This window comes from Hyperolius riggenbachi, chromosome 1 (assembly GCF_040937935.1).
Source record: "Hyperolius riggenbachi isolate aHypRig1 chromosome 1, aHypRig1.pri, whole genome shotgun sequence".
NCBI lineage: Eukaryota > Metazoa > Chordata > Amphibia > Anura > Hyperoliidae > Hyperolius > Hyperolius riggenbachi.
Window position 1 is genome coordinate 618,443,800 of NC_090646.1, and position 12,663 is coordinate 618,456,462.

Genomic DNA, 12,663 nt, shown 5'->3' on the forward strand with positions numbered 1-12,663 from the left:
ACGACATCCTTTATCCAGGATAGTTTTGAGTTTTGTATCCGGATACAGCACAGGAATATACTTTCTGATAATGCCTGTGATTTTATTATACTCAAGGCTGTAGCCGGTGACAAAAGTGACCCGATCCTCTCTGGCCTCCCTCGCCACACTATTCCTCAGTAGATCTGGCCGTGGTCTGTTTGTACCCTTTTGGCGTCCCACAGCCAACTGTCTTCTAGTATAGCCTCTTTGTTTAAGCCTAGTCTCCACCAGGCTACACTCTTGCTCTAGATCCACTGGGTCTGAGCAGTTACGTGCAGCCCTGATGAATTCCCCTGTAGGGATAGCATTAAGGGTATGTCTAGGGTGACACGAGTTGGCAAGCAGAATGGAATTGCCCGCAGTGGGTTTCCGAAAGGTGCGGGTAGTAACTGTATGTAATGAGGGATTCCCTCAGTGACCCGATTCCTGCAGGATCGGGTCACTTTTGTCACCGGCTACAGCCTTGAGTATAATAAAATCACAAGCATTATCAGAAAGTATATTCCTGTGCTGTATCCGGATACAAAACTCAAAACTATCCTGGATAAAGGATGTCGTTTTTCTGCCAGGAGGGCTCGTACTTTAGGGTCCATTCTCTCACCCAGCCTTTTCCGGTCTCCCTCCTCTTCCCGCACCCCGACCTGGCTAGCCACAGTGGGCTCTTATCCTTGCGGGTTTTCTACGTGTAATTATTGTCAGTGTCACAAAAAAAGTAATTTGATATTCTCCTTTGCCCATAACAAAAGTTTTCCTATTAAGCAGTATGTTAACTGCGACACTAAATACACGATTTATGTTATCTCCTGCATGACATGTCGTATACAATATGTGGGGTGTACTACTCGTCACCTCAGAGCCCGCATAGCGGAACATTATTGTGGTACTAACTGGAACACTTTTCGCAAATCTGCGGTCTCTAAACATTTTGAAACAGTACACGAGAGAGATCTCTCTTCTTTTGCCTTTCAGGGAGTGGAGCGGGTGGTTTGTCCAGTCAGGGGAGGTGATCTGCAGAGATTGCTTTTAAAACGTGAAGCCTTTTGGATTCACAGGCTAGGCACCCGTATACCACAAGGTTTAAATAGGAGATGGGATTTGAGCCTGGTGTATACACATTGAGGCCCTTTTCCTCTCCATAACTATACATGTTGTGCTTAGTTAGTGATCTATGTGATTTGCCGCTGCTGTCCTCTCTCCTCTCCTGTCTATTTCTACATCCATGGTTTGTCAGTGACAACTTTTTCTCAACACATTTTTATATTTCTATGTAATATTTTCAATGTCATTATTGTATTTTTATATTGTATTCTTTGGGGATATATGTCTCTTTAAGAGGCGGCTTGTGTGTTCCTGGGGGTGGAGCTTTCTCTCCCCTAGCTTCACATAAATTTCCTCTCGCACAGGTACACTCTTAACTACGATTAAGGGCAGATGGTAGGCCCGATACGCGTTAGTTGATCCTGTGATTTTATTGCCTAGTCTGTGGATTTTTCAAATAAACATTTCAGCCCTTTTTTTACCTCAACCTGCTCTGGTTTGCGGATCCTTTTTGCATTTCTCTACTAGCACAGTGAACTGGTCCTTTGAAGGGAGCAGCATCACAGAAATTTACTATCAGCACTTTGTTTCCCCCAGACAATATCATCACCAGCTCCCGCACAACAGGCTAGGGACATGAAACTGGTATGGTTGGGCAGTGCTGTTTTTGTGCTTATTTGTGCTTCAACAATCATTATACTCTCTTGTATAGTTTTTGAGAAATTCAAGGCAAGGTCAAAAGTTCACTCAGCATTTGCAATGTTGTGGGGGGAGGGGGGCCTGAGTGAACTTTTGACCTTTATAGTTTTTGAGATATTCAAGTTTGTATAAGGTATAGAATGATGATTTTTGCTGCACTAATGAGCACAAACACAGCCATGTCCAACCATACCAGTTTCAGGCCCGTAGCCTGTTGTACGTTGGCTGGGTGGTGATCTTGTCTGGTAAAAAAAAAAACAATAAAGGTTTTTACTGCTTGATATTGATCAGATTTCTACAGAAATGTGATCTGAACACACAATTTCTAGCTACTGGCTCTGTACCACTTCATACAGCCAATAGCTATGAGGCTGTGCATGGATCGTCCACTGACTCCTCCTCGTCCATGTCTTTCAATATAAGAATGGCTTATCCCAATCAAATGTTGATTGATTTTTGTTAGAAAATAGTAGTAGTTTTTATAAGTGTGTCTGCATTATATATTATACTGTCAGATAATGCCCTGCAATGAGGAATGACAAAAGAATGGGATGACCCAAAACCACTAGGAAAGTATAGGGGACTAAAAGGGACCACACTAAGAATTGCTTTTTAGTTGGAGGGCTTTTTGGTTTGCCTTCTTAAAACAGGAAGTACTTGCGATAATTCAGTTACCCACAATGCACAGCTACTGAATATGCAATTCATCTCTTATGCCCCTGAAGCCAGGCTTGCATCCAGAACCACTGGTTTATAGCAAGCCTATAGCTTTGAATTTTACAGAGTCATAGCAACCCCACATGCAGACAGCCGTGTGTGTGTCGTGGGCGGTGCTACACTGGGGCACTGCCCCCCCCCCCCTGGGAAACACTGTGCCCCCCCTCTGCTCTGTAACATACAAGCTCTAGTCTCCAGCAATGCTTAGTTACTAAGATAAGGAATAGCACAGTGTTTCTCTCCCTCCGGCCTCTTCCTCCTCCCATTGTTTGTAGAGTAGTGAGACAGACTGGGGGCTGGAATGATTTGTCTATGACAGTGCTGTCTAACTGGTGGCCCGTGGGCCGCATCCGGCCCGCCAGGCCTTCTGCTGTGGCCCCCCTGCTGTGGCAGTGTTGGCCCCGAGTCCTCCGGCCCTCCACCATGTGGCCTGGAAAAAAAAACGGCCCTCCATGCCCGCGAAGTTGGACAGCACTGGTCTATGATATGTCCACACAGGAGCAGCTTGATAGCATGTAAGGATTAACTACTTACAGACTGCCCCACGCCAATGGGCGTGGTCGCGGCGGCAGCCCCAGGACCGCCTAACGCCAATTGGCGTCAAGTCCTGTGGCTGGGATTTGCAGGAGATCCTGCGCATCTCCTGCTTGAGGGGCGGAGCTCTGCCCCGACTTCAGTCTCCAAGCGGCTATTGCCGCTCGGGAGACCGTTAGACAGCGAAACCGCCGTCTTTACACAGTGTACTCCTGGGGGACTCAGAAGCAATCCGCTGTGATAGGCTGAAGCCTATCACAGCCGATCGCTGTGATAGGCAGACATTTAGAAACAAACAAACCTTGGGGTGTCCAGTCCCCACCAACAAAGAGCTCTGTTGGTGGGGGGAAAAGGGGGGGAATCACTTGTGTGCTGTGTTGTGCGGCCCTGCAGCTTGGCCTTAAAGCTGCAGTGGCCATTTTCACAATAATGTGCCTGGTCTTTAGGGAGGTTAATCACTGTGGTCCTCAAGTGGTTAAAGCATGTCAGCAAACTTGCCAATTACATCTGTAGGTAACTTTTATTCCATAATAGCACCATCATTTAGACAATCTGCTCTGCCGCAAAGCCCCTGAGTTGTTTGTGATGTTTACATTTGGTTCTTATCTTTGCTGAACTAGTTAGCCTTAATTTTATCACCTGAGTTAGACAAAAAAAAGTATCGAAAGCTCTAAATTTGATCACCCAAATTGGCCCACCAGCCCACATTGTGACCCCCCCCCCCCTTTTAAAAAAAAATTAAAAAATTTAAAGCTGGAGCCGCCATGTGTGTGTTGTCTATAGAACTGTTAGGGACGTTAGATTGTCAGCTCATTGGGCAAGAATGTGTAGTTTACAATGTCAGTCCTCTCTCTTGTGCTGTACAGATAAGCGCAGTAAAGCCACCAGTCCTCAGTCACCGATGCAGGAGGAACATGACAGGGATGTGCTGAGTCCCTGGGAACTCCCTGATGACATCAACAGGATACTAAACCGCAGCAGAAACTCCATCACCTCTCAGGTATGATGCAATCCAATAAAGAACTAATGTGGCATTTTGGCTTATTGCTGTTTTGTAAATATACCAATGGTCCCCGACCCCGCCCCCTCTAAAATTTATTAAAGGGGCCATCATTTAAGCTGATTGATACATCTATAAATATGATGATCATAGAATTATTAAAACAGAAAAAAATAACTTTTTCTGGCCGTGTGTACAAATAAACCCATGGAGTCTTTATAGTTGTATTTCTTGTGATTGTTCAGCTGTATAGACCAGATCTGCCATACTGACTCTCCTGTTTTATCCATGTTGTGTGCAGGGCTCGCTGTTTAATGGAGACACACCGCACTATTCTCAGCAGGACAATGTCTCTGACAGCACCGGCAGCATCCTCAGCACGCTGGACTGGACAGCCATAGATGACATGGTGGCCAGTGTGGGCAACACATAGATGCAGCTCTGCTCACTGCAGGCCTGCGGCAAAACTCTGATAAAATATCTATAGTGACCGCACAGCACAGCCCAATCCCAGGAAACTACAGATGTCTTTCTTCTGTCTGTTTTGTTATCTTCTAAGTGCAGTTCATACATGCAGGGGGGACAGTCCTAGCTATGTGACAGACGCAAAGCTGGGGAAGACAAAATATCCTCGCCTCCCAAGATTCAGCGGGACTCTCACTATGGTGTACTATAGGGGGCGACTGTCCAGATAAAAACAAGACTTCTGTAAAAAATCCACCTCCATAGGAAACTCCGGGGCCCAGACCAGCGGTGCTGCCATGTCTTCCCCCAGTGTAGAGTGTAAAGTACCCGACTCCCTGGGGTTGGCTGGCTCTATACAGAGAGCACTCTGTGTATAAACTCACCCTAAATGTAATACATTTCTGCTGAGTACAGATTGCTGCTTGGAAAGGAAGATCCATGAACTTTCTTTATATGGCAGTAAGGGAGGTAACTTTCTAAATATTAGAAGGAAGTCTTTTGGTGGGACAGTCTCAATAAACTTCTATATTTTAAATGTAACCAGCCAGCAAAGAGTGTGACCAAACAGCTCCAGCAGCTCTGAGTGACTGGAGGTAGCTAGAATGTTCAATATGATTGCAGTATAGCAATCCCCCTATGTGCCCCAGCTGTGCTCTTTACAGAGGGCCCACTCACACTGGGGGGCGATTAGTGGCCGTTTTCCTCTGACGATCGCTAGCGCTTTTAAAAGCACTAGTGTAATAAGTATATGGCAGCGATCTCACTGACGCGATCGCTGGCTATTCGCAGTAAACGCAAAAGAGGTGCATGCAGCGCTTTCACGATTTTAGAGCAATTGCAATGTTAAAAACTAGAATCACGATCACACAAAAATCGTGAAAATGTACAATGAAAATATGTGCAAATCGTGAAAATATCGCCGGCACTAAACGCTAAAGGAAAAGCGCCACACCGGCGCAAAACGGCTGTTGTGCCGTCCATCCACCCCCTGGTCACTCTCCCCGCCCCCATCCCTGCACTAACATCGGATTCAGGTTTGATGTATATGCCTGTTACTTTATTCCTTACGTTTGCCACAGTACATTAGAGGACATGTCCATATCAGTAACAATAGGAATGGTACACAGTCTGTCTTTATGTACCAGTATTCACCATAGACTTAGGGCCCATTCACACTCGCTCACCCGCTAATTGCCGAAGTGCTAATTATAACTATATGGCAGTGATCTCACTGCTGCGATTGCTGCCGATTGCGGGACGTTTTGCGATTAGCAGCCAGTGTTCTCCCCGGAAATTTTTTCCAGCCGGGTGGCATGAAAAAGTAGCCGGGTGGGGCGTGACGGGAATGCAGGTCTGGCACAACTCTGCCTACAGCATGGGAGGAGTATGAAGAGGTGAGCTGATGACAGCCGGGTTGTCACCAAAATTAGCCGGGTGGAGTGCCCGACTAAAAGAGCCTGGGGAGAACACTGGCGGCAATCGCAAAATATATTGCCTGCATCATTTTCCGGCGATTCTGGAGCGCTGATCGTGATCGCCAGGAATCAGGAGAGTGTACAGTATTTTACTGTGCTAATCCCTTGCTCAAAACAAGTGTGAATGGGCCCTTATTGCATTATTTTAGGGGTCAGGCTGCACTGGGGCCCAGTAGAAAGGATAGATGTAGAATTTATGGCCTAGCTGGAGTAGCTGTATAAAGATGTACACCTGAGGATGGGAGGGTGCTGTATGGCAACGTTTAGTGTGTAAGTGGATTATCGCTGCCAAGTCACTTTAAGAGGCAGCACTCACCCTGCCCTAAATTTCGGGCGATGTTAATTGTTGTTCCGCCTCCAAGTCGTAGCAACATGCAGGGAGAAGTATTTGGGGGTCCGCCGGCACCTGAATTACACTGCTGCACGACCACAGACATAACATTATGTCTATGGCAGCACCCTGGTCGTGGTGGAGTGTGGAAAGCGTGTGGTCGAAATGACCCGCTTCGTTGGTTTATAATTTGCAGTCAGAATATGTTTAGGAGTTTCTGGTTATATTTCAGCTGTAAATAATTGGGTGCCATATGTATGAAGAGCAATAAAGTTTTATTTTCTAAAAAAAAAAAAAAAAAAACCTTGACCTTTACATTTTGAATATTTTTATTTATATAAAGTTATTTTATACCAATGTATGCCTTATTTTGTAATTATAATTGTTTTATTCAACATGAAGCAAATAAAGAATAAGTATTTTTTTTTTTTTTTTGTTTAGTGTAATTTGGTGTTACGATTTTCCACGTATCTGCTGTTTAAAGCAAAATCTAACCTATGCACTAACTCATAGCATGCACTAGGTCAGTGATCTGCAAACTTGGCCTTTATGAATCATGGCTGTGGCTGTCAGACCCCTGCAATGCATTGTGGGATTTGTAGTTCCTTAAAGGGACTCCGAGCTTAACTTAAAAATGAAAATAGTACTTACCCGGGGCTTTCTCCGGCCCAGTGCTTGTTGGGAGGTCCCACGACGGTGTCCTGGCTCCTCTCCTAGTCCCCGCTCCAGAATGGCTGCCTGGCGGTAGCCCGGCGACACTCAGCCGAGTGTCGGGCTCCTTCTCCCGCGTATGATGCGGCTGACGTCACCACGCGATTAAAGCGCGCATGCGACGTACTTTCACGCCGGCCGCCGTGATGTCATACGCGGAAGGAGGAGCCCGACACTCGGCCGAGTGTCGCCGGGCAGCCATTCCGGAGCGGGGACTAGGAGAGGAGCCAGGACGCCGTCGTGGGACCTCCCGACAAGCACTGGGCTGGAGAAAGCCCCGGGTGAGTACAATTTTCATTTTTAAGTTGAGCTCAGTGTCCCTTTAACAGCTGGAGAGCCAAGTTTGCAGATCACTGCATGGAGCCAAAGCAGCTTGCCGATATCTCAGCAAACTGCATACCAAGGATAGAGCCACCTTCTGGTAGTCACTAGTCACTGAATAAGTGCAGTATAGAGATGGTCTTTCAGGTGCAAATATGTATATTTTATGCAGCTAATAAATGGGCCAACTAAATGCCAGAGCTGGTGCATCTTCAAGCTGCATACGTTTGCATAACTCAGACTTCGGCCCCGTTCACATCACAAACGCGGATGGCCATGCGTGCGGAACGCATGCGGACCGCAACGCGTACGAACGCACGCCATCCGCGTTTGTGTGCGTTGCGTGGCTGATCCCATCACTGAAAAGTGAATGGGACAGCCATGCGTTTTTACAAAAAATGCGTGCAGCATGCGTTCCCGGACCGCACAGGTCCGGAACGCATGCAGTGTGAACATCAGACATTGCACTCTATGCAATGTCTGATGTCGTGCGTGTCGGCCACCTGCACGCGTTTCCAAAACGCGGCTGGAAACGTGTGCAGTGTGAACGGGGCCTTCCTTGCTTCTGACTGACCATCTCTACTGCAGATGTAGAAAATATGACAACCTGCTTTGTGCAGCTTTACTCATGCAGTAGATTCATATAAATTCCAGGCTACAAAATGTACTGAAGTTTATGCTTCTGCTCAGTTGTGGATATTGGTAGCTGGCTGCAAATTAATATTGAAAGTTTTTTTTTTTTTTCATATTACACCGAGTTCCATAAATGTATTATAGCATGCCTATATAGCAAGAACAGATTACATACACTCCATTGGTTTCTTGCTTCTTAAGCAGTTTTTTTTTCCTCAGAAAGGAGAAATCCTTTATTGCAGCAACTGCCAGACTTAAAGAGGAACTCCAGTGAAAATATTGTAATAAAAAAAAGTGCTTCATTTTTACAATAATTATGTATAAATTATTTAGTGAGTGGTTTCCCATTGTAAAATCTTTCCTCTCCCTAATTTACATTCTGACATATCACATGGTGAAATTTTTACTGCTTGTAGGTGATGTCACTGGAAGGAGATGCTGCTTGTTATTTTGGCAGTTGGACCCAGCTGTAAACAGCTGTTATTTCCCACAATGCAATGAGCTTCACAGACAGGAAACTGTCAGGACCAATCCTGACATCACACTGTGGGAGGGGTTTTAGCAAAATATCAGCTATACAGAGCCCTCTGATGATCCGTTTGAGAAAAGGAAAAGATGTTTCGTGTGAAAGGGGGTATCAGCCACTGATTGGGATAAAGTTCAATTTTTTGGTCACAATTTCTCTTTAACCCTCCTGGCGGTCTATTAAAAACCGCCAGGGGGCAGCGCAGCCGTTTTTTTGTAATTTTTTTTTTTTTTTAATCATGTAGCGAGCCTAGGGCTCGCTACATGATAGCCGCTGTGCAGTGGCACCCCCCTACCCTCTTCAATCGCCTCCAGCGATCGGCGATCAGGAAATCCCGTTCAAAGAACGGGATTTCCTGGAGGGCTTCCCTTGTCGCCATGGCGACGGGGCAGGATGACGTCATCGGGAGTCCCGATCCACCCCTCAGCGCTGATAGGCCAGGCTGCGCAAGGGGTCTTGGGGGGGGGGGGGCAGCGATCGGTGTGCTAGCTAAAAAAAAAATTGTGCAAATCAGCCCAGCAGGGCCTAAGAACACCTCCTGCGTGGCTTACCCCGAACTACGTTCGGGGGTTACCGCCAGGAAGGTTAAAGAACTCCTATTAGCCATACTATACCAGAGAAAAAAAACACATTTAAGCAGTTAATTACTTGCTGTACTTGCTTTAGAGATGTAATTCTCTGTTCACGTTTTGATTGCTGTGTATTTTATATTGGGAAATAGACAGAATTCTGTCCATGGCAGGGGCCACCTTGGGTCCCCCAGGCTTTGACATCCCCCCCTCGCCCTGCATCTTCTCTGCTCTCCTACCCACACTATTACTCAGCGAAGCAGGTAGGAATAAAAACAGTGCGCACAGACTCACCGCCATATGGAGTTTCCGTCTATGCACTCTGCAGTACCGCCAGCGGTAGTGCAGAGTGGATAGAGGGGAAGTCCAGCGCGTGGAACCATATGAAGGCGAGTCTGTGCACACTGCTTTTATTCCTACCTGCTTCGCTTCGCTGAGTAATAGTGTGGGTAGGAGAAGAGAGAAGATGTAGGGCGAGGGGGATGTGGCAGGAGGGCAGAGAGAGGCAACACAGCAGGAGGGGACCGGGATCAGTGACGGAGGACAGCTTCTGGCCCCCCTCTCTGCGCCCTAGCAGCTGCAAGCAGCTAAATAACAGGCAGCCAATCAGAGAAGAGCAGAGGTGAGGGACAGAGGCTTCAGCCTATCAGGCTGAATTAGCATGCATCACAACTTCTCTTTTGCTGCCAGCGTACGAAAAAAGAGCCTGGGGACTAATAATCTATTGGAAAAAAAAAGTGAGTTGATTTTAAACTTTAGAATTGCCTTGCTAGCATCTTTTTTTTACTTAACAGTTTTTAATAGAGCATGGATTATGAATTTTATGCCCGACAGTTACTCTTTAAGCCTGGTACACACATCCAACTTTGGCCAATTCTACCACTTCCATGTAGTATAAGAGCTTACCAACACAATCTGGTGATGCCATGCAAAATTTGTTGGCCTGTCTACTACATGGAGGTGGTAAAATTGGTTAGAGAATGACCAATCAAAATTGCATGTGTGTATGCACCCTTATTTTGATGACCTACTCAATCATCTATCTACAGATAAGCTCAGGTTCTGAAGTTAACATCACTGTTGGCTGGCTGCTAGGTAGTGGCTTTTTCACGCTATGCAAGTTGCGATGAGATTACTATGCAACTGACCCAAAAAGTCACACTGCATGGTACCAACATACAGTGAAGCATACACTATAGTGAAAGTACGCCTCAGTGGCACTGTTACCCAGTTAACACACAGCATGCTATATTCTCCTGAATGACTGCTTCAAATGAGTTTAACCACAGTCTGTTTCCAGTGCAGCTATAGGAGGATAGGAACATTTATCATTTGATGAAGGAAGGGCCATTTCTCCCTTTTTCTGAGAAGAGCAGAATGGTCATCTAAAAGTGTACCTGAGCCACTCGGGTACAAAATCACAAACTTGTCCAAGAAGAGGGAGGCCTCTGAATCCTAATGAGGCTTCCCTCGCTGTCCTCTGGTTCCAGTCGCAGAGCACAGACCATCCGAAGATTACCAAGAAAGGCTGGTCTGTAAGTTGATCAGAGCCATTCTCCATTTCCAGCATGAGTGTAGCTACGTATGCACAGTAAGCCGCAACAGTTTGTGCACTCCCATTCCAGAGGATCAGCTAGAGCAGGGACAGCCAAACTTTTTACACCAAGAGCCATAGAGGAAAGTTGGGATTTTCATTATGCAGGTTCAATGTCCATTGTAACCAATTTTGGACAAACAACATAACCGCACTTTTTTTTCCTGGCAGACTCAAAGCCATTGAGCTGCAGCCACTAGGATGGCCTCTATAGGCAGTAGCAATGTTAGGGAGTGTAGCCCAAGACGACATGGCACTCTGGAACTCTTGGCAGAGACACCCACCAACTAGCCACCTTGGCCAAGAATCAGCTAACTGGTGTACAAATCTTTAGAAGTTTTAGTTTCCAAAAATTAATAGCCAATTTTTTTTCCTTTTGCAAATTAATATTTGCAAAAGAAAGACGTAAGAAAATTGAAAGCAATTCTAAAAATAGAAACAGAACCAAGTGTTTGTAGTTGTTTATATTTGTGTAAATACAGGGACCTAGATACTCATGCAGCCATACTATGCCAGGGGAAAAAACAAACACATATAAAGTAGATACATTAATTACAGAACACATGTATTGCACTGTACATGTTTTGATTTCAGTGAATTTTATATAGTAAATGAAGAGAATTTTGTTCATGGTGGGGGTCATGTCTTTTGCCCACAGTTTGTGGATAAATCCTGATGTCATTTCTTCCCTTAACTTTCTTCTTTTCTCCTCCAAGAGGGTAGGTTCACAGTGCGACGTTAAAGTTGCACGTTCTAGCCCTTTCTAACGTGTACAAACGCACTGCAAGGCAACAGTCACAGTGCATGCGTTGCGTTATAGTGTATCGCAGCACATTCTGTGAAAGTGCGTTTTGCACATGCTCAGTGGATTTTGTTTTTAATTTAAAAAAAACCTACCGATTTCGCCGTTTTGGGTGCATCGGGATGCCACAATAACTGCGCATTTGATGCGACGTTAAGGTCGCTTTGAAATGACAGCTCAACGCAATATAGCATAACGTGTACTAACACATTTGCCTCAATTCACTAATATCATGCTGGAGCTAATAAGGCAAGAGAAAACTTACCTCCACACAGTTTGCCTGAGGTCAAATGTTTCCTGAATACTACATGCCTTATCACCATGGTGATAACTATAGAAACGCAGGAGATAAGCTTAGTGAATTGAGGCCATTATGCTTTTGCGTTACTACCTGCGGTGCGACCTTAACGTCGCACCAAAAACACAACATCAACTGTGAACTTAGCCTCAGTCACCTCAACCTTGCTTGTAAACACAAGTGAGCAGAGGATCATGTTTCAGCTAGGCAGGGAGATAAAGGAAAGAGAAGGAACATATAGTAAAAAGAACCGCCAGCACGCAACTGAATGGCAATGGCTATTAAAGGGCCAGTGCTCCTAAGGTAGGTAATAACTCCAAACCATAACAGCAGAAAACGCTTTGAATGCAGGATTAGCATCTATCACTTAATACACTCAGACCAGTTGCTGTTGAAATTTGACTTATGGTGACAATCCCGCTTTAAGAGCCAGTGCTCCCATAGGCAACAATGTTAACGTATTGAGGACAGTGTGCTCACACCCCCCTAGTGACCAGGCTATTTTTCACTAATTAGGCCACTGCAGCTTTAAAACCTCGCTGCAGGGCCATCCAACTCAATATACAAGGGATCTCTCTCTCTTCCCCCCCCCCCTCCCTGCCCCCGCCAGCCAATCAGTGATCGGCTCTCATAAACCTCAGCCTACGAGAGCCGATCGCTCTCCTACCTCCCAGGGGGACAGCCGTGTCACACCCATCTGCGTTACTTGGTCTTTAGGTAGTTAACCTCCTTGGCGGTATGGACAAGCTCAGCTCGTCCATGACCGTTGGAGGGCGCCGCTCAGGCCCCGCTGGGCCGATTTTCACAATTTTTTTTAAAAAGATGCAGCAAGCACTTTGCTTGCTGCGTGTTGGTCCCGATCGCCGCTACCCGCTGCGTAAGAACCCCCTCCCCCGCTAAGACCCCTGTGCAGCCTGGCCAATCAGTGC

The 12,663-nt window shown here is 46.0% G+C and overlaps 1 protein-coding gene across 7 annotated transcripts in view; it reads left to right on the forward strand.

Annotated features, from left to right (window-relative positions):
• Window positions 1-6,658, forward strand: part of CPLANE1 (ciliogenesis and planar polarity effector complex subunit 1) — a 154,217-nt gene extending 147,559 nt beyond the window's left edge. For all 7 annotated transcript variants that reach the window (XM_068250647.1, XM_068250680.1, XM_068250697.1 and 4 more), the window contains 2 exons: window positions 3,876-4,009; window positions 4,311-6,658. In XM_068250647.1, the coding sequence (XP_068106748.1) occupies window positions 3,876-4,009; window positions 4,311-4,442 (266 nt within the window). In that variant the 3' untranslated portion in view covers window positions 4,443-6,658. The remainder of the gene's footprint in view (window positions 1-3,875; window positions 4,010-4,310) is intronic.
• The last annotated feature ends 6,005 nt before the right edge of the window (window positions 6,659-12,663 follow it).